Source organism: Pleuronectes platessa, chromosome 6 (genome assembly GCF_947347685.1).
Source record: "Pleuronectes platessa chromosome 6, fPlePla1.1, whole genome shotgun sequence".
NCBI lineage: Eukaryota > Metazoa > Chordata > Actinopteri > Pleuronectiformes > Pleuronectidae > Pleuronectes > Pleuronectes platessa.
Genome location: NC_070631.1, coordinates 28,839,779 through 28,855,439, shown reverse-complemented (window position 1 = coordinate 28,855,439; position 15,661 = coordinate 28,839,779). Strand labels below are relative to the sequence as shown.

Here is a 15,661-nt window from a genome sequence, read left to right as displayed (position 1 = left end):
TGGGCACGGGCGGTGGACCAGGACCGCGGTGGTGGCTTGTGATGGGTCCTGGTGGGCGGCGGTGGACGGTGACTGAGGACTGGAGTGGCGTCTGGTCTGGATGGTGGATCGTGGTCTAGATGGTTGCTGAGCATGGACTGTGCTTGCAGCGGGACTGCTTGGCATGTCATGTTGGGGTTGTCCTTCGGGATGTCTACCCTCATCAAATGCTGCTAGAGACTTTGATTATTGATGATGTTCTCCTGCACGTGGCATCTATTGCACTTCTGTCCGTCCTGGGAGAGGGATCCCTCACATGTGGCTCTCTCTGAGGTTTCTACATATTTTTACCCTGTTAAAAGGGTTTTTAGTAGTTTTTCCTTACTCTTGCTGAGGGTTAAGGACAGAGGATGTCACACCTTGTTAAAGCCCTATGAGATGAATTGTAATTTGTGAATATGGGCTATACAAATAAAATTTGATTGATTGATAATGCTGGTATTTATTTGAGTACAGATAATTATTTTTAAAATACTGTGATCACACCAGAAATCTCATAAGGGCTGTAGTTATGGACTGGAGTATCTCTGTCTGTCTCTCTCTCTAACCACCATGTATTCTTATCACATCACGACATCACTTTTTCCTTTCCAAATGTTTTTACTTTTGTTCTCTCTATTTCTGCAGGTATCTCTGGCTCCAGGGCTGTAGGATCCAGATCTGACACAACTCAATGGTCATTATTATAATACTGTACTATTTTGTGCTTCTATCATTAATAACATATCTTAATCACCCTTATTATATACAACTAGTATGAAGGAGCTTAAATATGCTAAGTTGCACCACTGCTTCTGCAACCCCTCTTTTCCAACCACCTCTCCTCTCTTCCCCATTTTTCAACTAGATTTTATTTTATTTGGACATGGACATGACAATGTCATTGGACGAACCAGATTAGTTTACAGTGTATTAGCATAAATGCTAGTTTACAACACCTGTCCACAGGAGGCTTTTTGAAAACAACAAAAGAAACTGAACAAGACAGAAACAAGATCAAATACTGATAAAAAACTGATAGTGATAATTAAAAAGAGTAAAAATGCAGTATACAGTAGAGTACAGAGCAGCAATATAATGAGTTGAATATATATATATAGGCTACGTAGAGAACAAAGGCAGCATGATCAAACAATAACCAGTTGTAAATTATTTGTGTGAGCACTGTTGATTTGATTTGAGCCGTTGTTTTAGTTCTCTGTTAAAAGTGTTGCTGTTAGTCTCTAGTTTTAGACTAGTGGGCAAGAGGTTCCATAGTTTTGCCCCCTTTGCAGAGAAGACAGACTGACCGAAAGATGTCCTGCGCATGGGAACAAGACAATCACCATTGATGGAGGCTCGTGTATTTGCCCGACGAGAGCTCTGACGTCTGATGGCCAATTCAGACAACAGTGGTGACACATGGTTATCACCCCAACCGGTCGAGGCAGATAGAGGTTTCTTCCAGTTAATTAGGGAGTGTCTTCTCTCCAGAGTCGCAACTGCTACTGGTTGTTGGGAACGGTTGGGTTTCTCTCAGGCAGTGGTTCTCAAACTTTTTCTGTCATACCCCACTTTGGAGCTAGATTATTTTTCATGCTCCACCTGCCCCCCTGCCCCAACAAAATGACAAAATGGGCCAAGTGTATTTACATAAGATACAGATTAACATTAAATTCACATTACTTTCAGGAATTTCTGATGTGCAAATAAAAAACCTTTTTCAAACAACTTTTTCAAAAAATACTGTACTAATTTTGCTTATATTGATCTTAACTCAACATTCGGCTGTCCTTTAAAAAAATAAATAATGTAATGTTTCTTAGTGTCTTCTTAATTTGTTGGGTCTCAGAGTTTTCAGACATGAAATACACACTTGTCTCTCTCACTCTGAACCCAAGAGTAAGACAGCAATCATCGTACTTTCTTTTCAACTTGGTTTTTGAACACTGTATATTGTGTTTCCCTGACCGGCTACTTCAGGTGAACGAATCTGTGATCTCACTGTGTCTGTCTTTCTGAGCGCACAAACTCCCGCTCCTGGTATTTCTTGCTGGCCTGATACGATGATGATTTAACAAATTAACGTGACGTTCCCTGACATGAAAACTGATTCGTAAAGTTCACCATTCGCAAAAAATATGCGTGACCAGCACGACAATGTACAGGGAGCTACTGAAGGGCCACGGGTTGCCGACCCCTGGCTATGGCAAAAGAACGATTTGTTTACCGTTTCACCGTTAATAAAGAAATGCGGACGAAATATAGTTTGGCTATAACATTAGTTCCGCCTCACATTTCCCCCTCCCGGTCCCAGTGATTTTCAAACTGTGTGGCGCCACACAGTTTGAGAATCACTGCTCTAAGGTCTCAATGAAGATTGTGGTGATTTGGCGGTATAAACAATCTTATTTAGTTGAATCACAGCAACAATCAGATATAAATTTATCTTGTTGTCAGTGTTAGATTTTTGTGCTTCAAAACATGACATAAAACAACAATTATAAAATGTTAACTTCTTTCTGCTCAGGATAAAAGGAAATACATAACCAGATACAACACACTAATGATGATGCTGAATAAGTAACAGCACAATGACCAAATACTATGCATCTGCTATAGCTATATTTGAAAATACAAATAATACAAAACAAATAACAGGTCTCACACGGTGCGTGCTGCAGTTACGGGACTTTATTAAAGCAGTATCCATGTGAACATTATCTTACAGAATTACAGATTGACTGAACTCCACTCCCCCTATTAAAATACAATTCAATCTTAGCTCAAGAAAACCTCTGACACCAAACCGAAACCCCCAAACCTGACAATTAACAAGCAACTCTTCAACAAGTTGTAACAACTTAGAGTTAAGCCTGGTTAAAGGGAGTGTGGATTGAGTCGTTAGAACAGTGGGCTCATCAAAAAACAGCTGCTAAATAAAAGCAGAGACACTCAGATGTAGAGGTATGTGATTGTAAAAGGCAGACAGTGACAGACAGGCAAATGACTTGCAGGTCCCAGCCCTCCTGGTGTCCCTACAGGTCACCCCTGCACTCTTATACACAAAATAGAGTTGTAAAGGCAGTTTATTATATTTACATTTCTGACTATTCACAAACATATAGAGCTTGTACACCTGTTGTCGTTTATACATACTTCATATACATACAAAAAATTGCCTTGCATGTGTTTTTTCTGTCATGAACATGCATGTGCTCTGTCAAACATCATGTGACTACGCCAAGTGCAATGGTGCTTGACTGTTCCCTTTACTGCAGTTTGTCAATTTAAAAAAACAAAAGCCTACAAAAAATAAACAAAAGACATTCTCAGGATTTAAGAAAAGTAAGTAATTCTTCAGACACCCTCTTAGAAAAGTCATGTGATCAGGACTCCAGCAGTAAGTAGTCCTCATTCTCACTGGCCGGAAGCTTTAGCTGCTGCTCGTAGTAAAGACTCTTGGCATAGTTGATTTCTTGAGAGATTTTGATGGCGAGATTCTCACTCTTTACATGGACCTATGAAAAGGATTTATTACATGATGTTAACTGATACACCAATCGGAATAAATAGACACATTGAGGAGTGTTACGATTCTGAAACCAAGATATGAACCCAGTTCTACAACTGCATCACGATATAGAACCAAGAAACCAAAAAATAAACAAGAACACACCTCGAAAAGGCACACATTACAAATTTGCTTAAAATTGTCGGACCAATTGATTTTTTTTTTTCAAGTGCTCAGTTTGCAAAGTTGTGACTTACAGGAAGTGAGAGCGAGAGAGTGTGAGAGAGAGAGAACTATAAAACACTATGTTGCATCTTTAATTATCAGATTGCTCTCAATGCTAAGTAATATGCTATCTTTGCAATGCTAATGAGGAGGGCAACATTCTGTTCCTCCGAGAATGGGAGAATCTAAGTCAGTCTAATCTAACAGTTCAGTGATACATTTTCCTACATGAAGGTTATTTTATTTACTTTGTCATGAACCTGCTTCAGTTGTTAAATCAAATTGAAGGTCATTTTGGAGTTGTATTTCTAAAACTGCTCCCTTTCTCTTATTCACTCTCTAGCTCAGTTTTGTTTACATCCTCTCTGCAGCAAGCTGGTATTCAAATAGCAAAGCCTAACTTTGGTCTTAATAAACAGAAGATCAAATTGTGCATTAATACTGTAACAGAGGTTTTCCTAGTTTTGAGGATGAAGAAGCTGTGTTTAACCAGTCAGCAATCGCCTGCTCTGTAGCCTTTTCTTCTGAAAAAGGTTGAGATACGAAGCCTGAACAAAAACCAGCCTACCACTCTTCCCTTTCAGCCACAGCAGAGCACAGGAAGCTGCTCAATTAAAGGAAGCAGCTCAATAAGAGGAGGCAGCTCAATAGGAACGTTGTTGATATTTTTGGCACTCCGTATGGGCGTAACTCAAAATGCTTAAACACCCCTATTTTACAATAAGATATAAAACATATTTCAATAGTTAACGATGATTGGAAAAAATTTTAATAGTTATGGCCAATTTCCGCTAAGCCCCGCCCTTTTATAAAAGTTTATAGTTAATAATGGCCGTGTTTTTTTACCAATCATGATCATTTATTATAGAAATGTGTCTCGCAATGCTTTATACTGAATTTGGTGTTGATAAGTTGAAAAACCAATAAGATGGGTATTACCTATAAGACATTGCATTTTGGCAAAGACTATGAGAGAGTTGGCTTGTTTCACATACCTGGACCATGCACAGTTGATTGATTCTCCCTTGTCTCTCTGATCTTTGAAACTTCTTTCGTGCCTCGTATCAAAGTGGTGCTAAACACTGGACGTTTGGCACACAACATTTTCAAAACATAGCGTGCACACAGCACGGTCCTTATGTAAAACAAAGCCACAGTCTTCTGACCTGAGGGCTGAAATGCCCATATCTTCGTTTTTTTAGCTAGAGGGCATGCCATCACCAATACACCTGAACGGCTGCATTTCACGGAGATTCATGTGGTAAAATGCGAGCAGCGCCGGCTGGGAGGCTTCTTCTTCTTATTGTTTAATGGCAACTGGCATCCAGCCTATGGCGCATTGCTTGCACCTAATGGCTGGGAGGTGTTAACATCGATCAAGCTAAATAACAAAGGCTGTGTGAAGGCAAAACCTTTGAACATTTCTCTAGTAAGAAATCGCCTGTGTGCCAATGATTATGGCGCCACATGCCTTAGGTTGCTGACCCCCTCCCTAGAGCATTGATAACAAATTTGGTGAAACTTGGTTCAGTGGTTACTTTGATTAGCGCCCCTATAAACAATATTCAAATTGCTTTGATCCACCCGTTTCCGAAGACAGTACAAACTTATTTCCCAAGATTGATGATAATTGGACCAAAAATGTGATGAGCTATGGCCAATGTCCTTTTAAACGCCGCCCTTTGCAAAAAAAAACAATCTTGCTCATTTATAATAGAAATGTGTATCTCAGTCTCACAATGCTATCTACCAGATTTGGTGTTGATAAGATTATATACAAAAAGTAGATGTCACAATACTGTTTTTCAAATAAATGCTAATTGGTGAAGAATGTGTCCGTGCGAACTTTTATGGTCAAAGAGGCTTAATTACAGCCCACCATGAGGCCGCTTGAGCTTATATGTTTTGAAGCTTTTGACCGGGTGGAATGGGACTCTCTTTGAAGTGATGGAAAGATTTGGTCTTGGTTGAGGTTTCATCTCATGGGTCAAGTTGTTATTCATCTCAAGTATGTGCCGTACGAACATATTATATAACCTCATCCCCTTTTTTAGCTACACCGTAGACAAGGGTGCCCGCTATCTACCAACATCTCACCCCTTTGTTTGTTTTTTAATTAGACATTTTGCTCAGCAACCCCATCTTCCGCATCTCCCTCCAAAAACATTAATTGACACGTTGATCCCAAACAGAGAGGCCATATTTCTTATATGTACAGCGTCATGGACTCATGAGTTAGTCCACAACTCCTCCATCTGTGCCTGGCATGGGCTGATTCAATGCATACTCCCACAAATAATTTGTTATTCTAATCACAGATTGTCAAAACCAGTAGGACACAAGAGAGGCATAAGGGTGTAAAGAAAAAATGATGTCTCACCATGGGTTTCTGGTGGGAGGGGCCAGGAATGGCCACACCACTACTGGTGCTCTCAGCCTTCTTGGTGAGTTGCAGATATACCTTCCCATGGTCCTTGGAGACCAGACAGTGGTACAGGTCATCGTACTTGACCTCCAGAAAGATGGCTTCGCGGTCCACATAGTCCCCTGGCTTCAGGAAGTAGACCACTTTGGAGGATATGAGGACACAGTTGCTGTCGATGGGCTCCACAGCGATGAAGCTGTTGTGAGAAAAACACAGTAAACAAACAGTGTTGGAACTGCAGCTCATGCATGAACTAGTCACACTCAGAAATGAATGAGACTTACAACTCAGAGTGGATGTTGTCAGTGAGGCGGAAAAGTTGTTCCTGACCATCAGCTTGGATGGCAGAGTATCGAGGTAGCAGACCTTGGGGTCCCTTACAACAGCGAGGCTTCCTGACACGCTGCACACTGAGCCTGACCAACACAGAAAGAACACAAACATGTAAAACACAAACAGGACTTCACAGTTTTAGTAATGTCCAGGGGCCTCATTTATAAAACAGGGCGTAGGATTCATACTAAAAGTGTGTGTGCGCACAAAAGCCGAACACAGCTGAACGGAATTTTCACTTTATAAATCACAGTCACCTTAAGACGTTCGTAGGTGGATCTACCTCATACTCCGCTCTACCTGCCCACATTCTACCATACAGTAAGTGGTCAATGCAAAGCACATCATGAATATGAAATTCTCTTACTGACCAATACGTTTCTACGGTGAATCATGGCATCTGGCAATGAGAAGAGGAAGCAAAACTTTCTGCGACTGACATTGAGGTGTTTGTTGGTGAGGCTGAGGTGAAGAACAATTATATGGGACAGTTGTGACATCATTCATAAAGAAAAAACCCGATACAATGCAGCTGTGAATGATACAGTGAGTGAGAGTGAGGACGATAGAAAGAACAGAGCCTGAAATAATAAAAAATCTAAATCAAAGGTGGAGGTAACAAAATTACCAAAAAAGGCTCTACATAGAAAGGTAAATATTATAAAATCTTTATCACAGACCTTTCGGCTAATAAATCCGAGTGTTGAGTACTCTGTACTGGTATAGTTTCGGTTATCTATAGAATCTACATCAATTGGTCAGTCATCATCATGGGACAGAAAATATATGCGATCACTGAAGACTTGTTTCCTTCTCACCCTTCCATTCGTGTGCATACATCAGGCAGCATTACGCACGAGTGTCACCACAGTATTTATATATTTAGAGCAGTGGTCACCAAACTTTTTTGAGCCCAAGATCACTTTTTAATTCCAAACTTAAGCCAAGTTCTACCACCCTGATATCTTCCAAAAAAAACACTACGGAGGGTCATATTAATTTTTCAGCAATTTCTGTTAAAGGCTCGATGCAAGAGCATAAATATAAACAAAGAAAGGCGGTTAAGCAACTTTATCTATTCAATGTACAGTATTCACTTTAACATCAATTCATATTTACAACATCTGTTCCATGCACAATATTAAGCTACTCAGTTCAACAAATGTTTTAACATTGAATATGGCCATAAATATGACTATTTATCTATAAATAAATGTAGTCCCATGTACCATGTGTAAATAAATACCAGTACTATACAATATGAAGCCTTGCATATTCTGCTAGTGCAAATATCTCACAATAAAAAACTGAGTACTAATAATGGAGTACTTTTGTTTTGAAACAATTGAAGAAAGTGTTGTAACCATTTGTTTGTGACATAAATTCAAATGATAAACATTACAACGATAATTCTCTCTGTTTATTCTGCGGTATCTCTGGGCAAACTGTTTGACTCGCGGCCACAATGGGTTCTAAAATTTTACAGAGGGGACGGGCCAGGACCAGATGGATGGACTGTTTTTGTGAACTAACTGGGGCAAAAAAGTATTTAGTCAGCCACCAATTGTGCAAGTTCTCCCACTTAAAAAGATGAGAGAGGCCTGTAATTTTCATCAAAGGTATACCTCAACTATGAGAAAAATCCCGAAAATCAGTGTCTAATTTTTAAAGAATTTATTTGCAAATTATGGTGGAAAATAAGTATTTGGTCAATAACAAAAGTTCATCTCAATACTTTGTTATATACCCTTTGTTGGCAATGACAGAGGTCAAACGTTTTCTGTAAGTCTTCACAAGCTTTTCACACACTCTTGCTGGTATTTTTGCCCATTCCTCCATGCAGATCTCCTCTAGAGCAGTGATGTTTTGGGGCTGTCGCTGTGCAACACAGACTTTCAACTCCTTTTCTATGGGGTTGAGATCTGGAGACTGGCTAGGCCACTCCAGGACCTTGAAATGCTTCTTACGAAGTCACTCCTTCGTTGCCCGGGCGGTGTGTTTGGGATCATTGTCATTCTCTCCTTTACACGGATCAGTCGTCCTGGTCCCCTTGCAGAAAAACACCCCCAAAGCATGATGTTTCCACCCCCATGCTTCACAGTAGGTATGGTGTTCTTTGGATGCAACTCGGCATTCTTTCTCCTCCAAACACGACGAGTTCAGTTTTTGCCAAAAAGTTCTATTTTGGTTTCATCTGACCATATGAAATTCTCCTAACCCTCTTCTGGATCATCCAAATGCCCTCTAGCAAACTTCAGACGGGCCTGGACATGTACTGGCTTAAGAAGGGGGACACATCTGGCACTGCAGGATTTGAGTCCCTGGCGGAGTAGTGTGTTACTGATGGTAGCCTTTAGAGATGAGCCGGATACTCGGCTGAAACGAGTATCCGGTACGGATAAAGCACTTTTGCCGAGCACGAGTATTATACGAGTAATACGAGTCAATATCTGTGCTCGGACTGAATGAAAATCCTCACACAGCGTCACAGCGCTCCTCCCCTTCACACACCGCTCTGCTCACTCACTCAAAGAACAGCTCTCTGTCTCTCAGTCACTCAGGTTCGCGGGTCTTTTCCGTTAACGTTTAGGGTTTCTTCAGCTTGAAGTTTGTTTTTATTTCAGTTTGTACTTACTTATTAACCAGTAGAGTTCTGTTAAACGTGGGTTCGTTCAGACGTGGTGCTGGTAGAAAGCGACTCGCGTTGCGTCTCTGCCTGTCGGAGTTTTTTTTTTTTTAAACAGTTTTTTTTTTTTTACTTTAACGGTTTAAACCTTTTTAAACCGTCAGTTGGCTCTAACCAGTTTTATTTTACTTCACGCACTGAGTGTCTGACAAGTTCTAGGTAGTAGTGGTATAAAAAATATTACAAATTAAGCTACACACACCCCCTCTCTCTCTCTGTCTCTCTCTTACACACACACACACACACACACACACACACACACACACACACACACACACACACACACACACACACACACACACACACACACACACACACACACACACACACACACACACACACACACAGTGTGGAAATAAATTAAAAAAAATTCAAAGTTAAAAAAGAAAGTTATGTTGAGTATGAAAACACTTATTACATTTCACTTCATAATTGCAACAGCATGTGTTGTATTCATTGTTACAAAACTTGTTCTGTAAATAGTTCGTTTGCTATTGTGATCAAAATCATTGATCTGAAGCTCAATGCTGATGCTGTCCTGTAATAGTTTTCTAATCAGCAATAAATATAACAATTTCTGATCAACCCATATCAATTGCATGCTTAAAATAACATACTGGTTAAAGCCCCGCCCATTTCAAGACAACCCGACCCACTTCCGGGTTAAATCACACCCACTTCCGGGTTAGGCCCCGCCCACTCCGAGTACGGATACGGATACAGATAATTGATATGGTTAACAGATACAGATACAGATACAGATAATGCTGTACTCGCTCATCCCTAGTAGCCTTTGTTACTTTGGTCCCAGCTCTCTGCAGGTCATTCACTAGGTCCCCCCCCTGTGGTTCTGGGATTTTTGTTCACCGTTCTTGTGATCATTTTGACCCCACGGGGTGAGATCTTGCATGGAGCCCCAGATCGAGGGAGATTATCAGTGGTCTTGTATGTCTTCCACTTTCTAATAATTGCTCCCACAGTTGATTTCTTCACACCAAGCTGCTTACCTATTGCAGATTCAGTCTTCCCAGCCTGGTGCAGCTCTACAATTTTGTTTCTAGTTTCCTTTGACAGCTCTTTGGTCTTGGCCATAGTGGAGTTTTGAGTGCGACTGTTTGAGGTTGTGGACAGTTGTCTTTTATACTGATAACGAGTTCAAACAGGTGCCATTAATACAGGTAACGAGTGGAGGACAGAGGTGCCTCTTAAAGAAGAAGTTACAGATCTGTGAGAGCCAGAAATCTTGCTTGTTTGTAGGTTGCTTTGGACAAACGCGTCAGCCAAATGACATTTAATGTCATGTAATGTAAAAAGTTGCAGGGGGTTACGGGAATCGAGGACTGTCGATCTCAATCGACCAGTTGGCGACCACTGATTTAGAGCAAATGGATGATTACTTTGCACATCAGTGGATCCTGACATCCACTCTGGGATATTAATTGGAAAAGAAGTTTGAAAGTGAATAGTTTTAGACTCACACGAGTGAGTCTAAAACTATTCACTTGATGACACGCGTTCGAAGATATTATTAAAAACAAATAATTACTCAGCTCTGTAACTCCTTTGTTTAATGGTATCTGAACATAATTTGCTGTAAGTTGTTTTATATCTTTTTCAAATTGATGGTTTGATATTTCCTGAGGCCCAAATAACGCAGCTGATTATAAGGTTAATGATGAAGTGGATCAATAATCTGCTTCAATTCACCACCTCACGTCAGCATCATCGCTTTCCTGTCTCGAAAATCTTCGTATGCATGGGAAAGAGTTTGCATGAAAGTGTGCACATTTTCCCGTCATCTTTGTTTTTATAAATCCCAAAGTTTGAGTGAGAAGTGGCATACACAAGTTTCAGGTTCTGTTTTGTGTGCACGCAACGGTTATAAATGACGCCCAAGATCTTTTCGTTAGGCTTTTATTTCTATGTTGACATGATGAGTTTGTGTTGATGTTTTACTCTGCCTGCTAAGGCTAACTAGGGCTAGGCTTAAATTGAATAGGATGTTATAGAAACGTTCTTAGAAACTATGTTCTTTTACTACACCCCTGGGCGGTGTGGCCTGGTGGTCTAGTCGGCGTCCTCCAACAAGAAGGTTGGCGGTTCAATCCCCACTCCTCCCCATCTGCATGCCGAGGTGTCCTTGGGCAAGATACTGAACCCCTAAATTGGCCCCTCATAGATGTTGAATGCACTAATTGTAAGTCGTTTTGGATAAAAGCGTCCACCAAAATGACATGTAATGTAATACTAAACATATTCAGCAAATAAATGTATAATTAATACTATAATAACAGTTGCACTGGTAAAGCATGTCTTTCAGTAAGCAGGCAAGTAATTTCAGCACCAGCTCCACCAATCTGTATTCCGTATACCCTTGGGCAAGATACTGAACCCTAAATTGTCCCTGATGCCTGTGCTGAGTTTATAAGTGGTAGAAAAAGTGCTGTGTTAATGGATAAATTCAACTTGTACTGTATAGTGCTTTGAAGAGACGATAAGATCGTCAAAGGGTTTTGTAAATAAATATATGGAGTTAAAAATTGTTCATATTGAATGTGTGAGAAAGATATTGATTATTTATCTGCAAACATAGACTCTTGGTAAAACTGATGATCTTACTACGGCAGTATTATGAAATTAATGGTAAATCTGCCTGAATCTACTGCAGTTTTAGGAACACAATTTCCCTGATTCTGTCACAAGATTTACATCAGCATTTAAGACAATTAAATCTAGTCATTGTTTAACTTTTCTTTAATAGTGTTTGGGCCGAAGTTTTAGACAAAGAGTCGTAAACGGGGCCTTCAGGACATCCTAAGCCAGACTAAGAGTTGCCTCTCCCCTCAGGGGAAATGCTGCCCGGAGCCCTTCAGGGACCCCACTGAAACCAGAGTCTTCCAATGATGTCCAAGCCCGCCCACTGAGGTCAAACCCTGACCTTCCATTGGCTGATGTAGCCCCCGGCCCACACCTCAAGGGGGCAGGTACGTCTAAAATAGTTAAATACCGCTGCGCCCCTGAAAGCTTTGCTTATCCCGACCCTCTGAAGATAGAGCTGAATTTTCCCACTTTAGCTGCAGATGTCCCAGAGGTCGATAGGAAGCAATTCGACAAACAGTTAGTTTTTTTTTTACCTTTTTCTAGACTATCTTTAAACTTATACTTTTCCTAACTCATCTTAAAGCTTAAGATTACCTTTTTCTAGTTTATCTTTAAACTTATACTTTTCCTAATTCATCTTAAAGCTTAAGATGACCTTTTTCTAGTTTATCTTTAAACAGTGTTCCTACTGGTTTAACAAGTTAAATTTAAGACTTTTAAGACTTTTTTAAGACCACTTTGAATAGAATTTAAAGGGGACATATTATGCCCATTTTACCGCACGTTGAAATGGTTCCTTGGGGTCTAAATGAAATGTCTAACATTTTTTGGTCGAAATACCACAAGGATCATTTAAAACAGCACCCTTTTTACCCTGTCTAAAACAGCCCTCCTCAGATTGAACTGTTGAGGAGGGGGCTGTGGCTAGTAACTTATCTCACAGTTTGCTCCTCCGCCAAACTGTGACGTCAATTCGGGTCATAATCCCATTCGACGCACTCTAGCATATAACGTTTCTGACATAGAGGAACCACAACAAATCGCGGGAGTTGTTTTTTTCCTGAGTTTTTGGGATGGTAGACATACCAGATACCCAAATTAACGTATAGAAGCACTACAAAAGTGGAATTTTAATAATATGTCCCCTTTAAGACCTATTCCACGGCCATACTGCCAAAAAAAGTATGAAGGAAAATTACTATGAAAGGAGAAATAAATCCCTGAATTACTTGCAAAGTAAATGTATTCCTGTTCAACATAACAATAACTCTGTGTGTGCGTGTGTCTGTAGACCTGGTTGAGAAGGAATACAGGTGACAGCTAGCTGGCTCTGCACTGAGGCAAAGACTGTATCCCTGGACTTATAGCAGTTGGAAATCCAAACAGGTCCAAAATAGTAACAAATAGAATCAGAAATAACTGAGCCTTCTAGTTAATAAGGATGCTTTTGTTTGTCAAACAGTTACCAAGTATGAGTTCATAAACGATTCATTCGCAATAGAGAAAAAAGTATGTTCCAAAAAAAATGTCCAGAGAAGAAAATTAAACATCTCAACCCAACATTACATAAACCTGCTGCCTAGGCCACAATCTCCTTTTCAATTGTCTCAAGCTCAGCAAATTTCTCCTTGCAGCCCCTACTAAGGAATATATATATATATATATATATATATATATATACATACATACAGTGGTGGCCAAAATTATTAGAACAATAGAGGTTTCAGTTGTTTTTGTTAAATTGGCCATTAAAATAACCATTAAACCAGGGGTGTCCAAACTTTTTATCCCGAGGGCCACATATAGAAAAAAATACGAAGGTCCCGGGCCACTCACGGCGCCACGCCCACCTGCCCTGGAGCGGACTGTTGACAGTTGGGGGGGGAGGTGGCGTTCTGAGGGACAGCTGCAATACAGTGGGCCATAGTCCATCACATTACCTTTCATTTTGCTCACGCTTTTATCCAAAGCAACTTACAATAAGTGCATTCAAGGGTACAAACCCAGAACAACAAGAATCAAGAAAGTACAATATCTTCAAACATAGAGCTAAACTACGAAGTGCTATAATTAAGTGCCATTAAAGTGCTACAAAATTGTTAGTTTAAAAATAAAAAAATTATAATTTTTTATTTATTTTTTTGAGGCCGGCCAATTTAAAATGGATGGCGGGCCGCAGATGGCCCGCGGGCCGTAGTTTGGACACCCCTGCATTAAACAAATTAAATATCTACAAAGTCATCAATTATGCTCTATAAACCATAGAATAGAGCCATCATAAGGAGATTTAGGTTATTTTCCTTACAAAAAACAAGCTAGGCCTATTTCACTGTCAATGTTTAGACCGCCATGATGCCACCAATTCACACCAGAACCGAAAGGGAAGAGGTAGAAAAAAGAAACTTTCTGACAGACAAGTGAAGCATCTCAAAATTCTCAGTCTTAAGGATCGAAGAAAGACCTCACGAGAGCTGCGTGATGAGATCAACATCACTATCACTGATGGTGCAACAGTGTCTTCAAGAACTGTGCGACGGAAACTGGGAGAAGAAGGACTTGTTGGCAGAATAGCAGCAAAAAAAACATTATCGAGAGAGAGAAATAGAGTGAAACGCCTGAAATTTGCAAAAGAACACAAGAAATGGACAAAGGAAGATTGGTATAAAGTGTTGTGGACTGATGAGTCCAAGTTTGAAATGTTGGCAACAAGCAAAGAGTGTATGTTAGACGGAGGGTAGGGGTAAGATATAAAAATGAGTGTCTCTTGCCAACAGTTAAATATGGAGGGGGTAGTATGATGGAGTGGGGTGCCATTTCAGCCTCAGGAACAGGTGACTTAGTGAAAATTGATGGCTAAATGGATAAAAAAGTATACCACAACATTCTGGTGAGGCACGGAGTACCATCTGGGAGTCGTCTTATTGGGCCTGGATTTATTTTCAAAGAGGACAATGACCCTAAACATTATTCTAACTATTGCCGGAACTACCTGCGACAGAAGGAATCTGCTGGAACATTGAAAATGATGGACTGGCCCCCTCAAAATCCGGACCTGAACCCCATCAAGCAAATTTGGGGCGAGTTGGAAAATAAACTGGACAGATCTATTGTACATTCAAAGGAAAGCCTTTGTCTTGAGTTGCAGAAGGCATGGGATAAAATTAGTGTTGAAGTTCTCAGGAAATATATTGACAATATGCCAAAGAGATGTGCTGCTGTAACTGCTGCAAAAGGTGGACATACCAAATATTCAAGTTAAGTGGATAAAAACAGTAGTTCTCACTTAATCTGATATTTGTTTGTGCTCAGAGCGACCATCTGCATGTTTCATGAACATTATGAAATTAAATCATGTTTTGGAGGCAAAAAAGGGTCAATTTTGTCAGATCCTAAAGGTCTTCTAATAATTTTGGCCACCACTGTATATTTTCAATTTTCAATTGCTAGACACTGTGAATAAGGCTGCCTATCCGCAGTGCGGAGGTGCGCACAGAGCACAGAAAGAGGAGCGCAAGCTGCAATCCTGCGGCGGGAGCGCGCATTCAGTGTAGTGCAAGCGGAGTGTGGCGCAGTAGTAATCAAGCGTGTAGCGTGAGACAGAGAGGAAGAAGACAGTTGTCTGTCAGACAGAGACTGCTGTCTTTTTGTGCATGTGCATCCGCGAGAAACGTGAGTAGGCATTGTATGTTATTAGTAGTTTCAGAGTTCTTTATTAGTTAATTTGCACTGCTGGGGCTGCACGGTGATCGCGAGTGCAGCTATTGATGGGTTCCTCGCTAACATGTACATACGAGTAGATAAGGATGCATATTGTTAATATGGAGGTGTGTAGTCTGCACGCATGTATCTTTCCTTTTAT

At 40.4% G+C, this 15,661-nt stretch overlaps 1 protein-coding gene across 2 annotated transcripts in view; it reads right to left on the bottom strand.

Moving 5' to 3' along the window:
* Positions 1 to 2,697: 2,697 nt before the first annotated feature.
* Positions 2,698 to 15,661, bottom strand: part of vps13d (vacuolar protein sorting 13 homolog D) — a 154,792-nt gene continuing 141,828 nt past the window's right edge. For both annotated transcript variants that reach the window (XM_053424767.1, XM_053424768.1), the window contains exons 67-69: positions 6,467 to 6,598; positions 6,138 to 6,378; positions 2,698 to 3,539 (exon numbers count right to left, since the gene is read on the bottom strand). In XM_053424767.1, the coding sequence (XP_053280742.1) occupies positions 3,408 to 3,539; positions 6,138 to 6,378; positions 6,467 to 6,598 (505 nt within the window). In that variant the 3' untranslated portion in view covers positions 2,698 to 3,407. The remainder of the gene's footprint in view (positions 3,540 to 6,137; positions 6,379 to 6,466; positions 6,599 to 15,661) is intronic.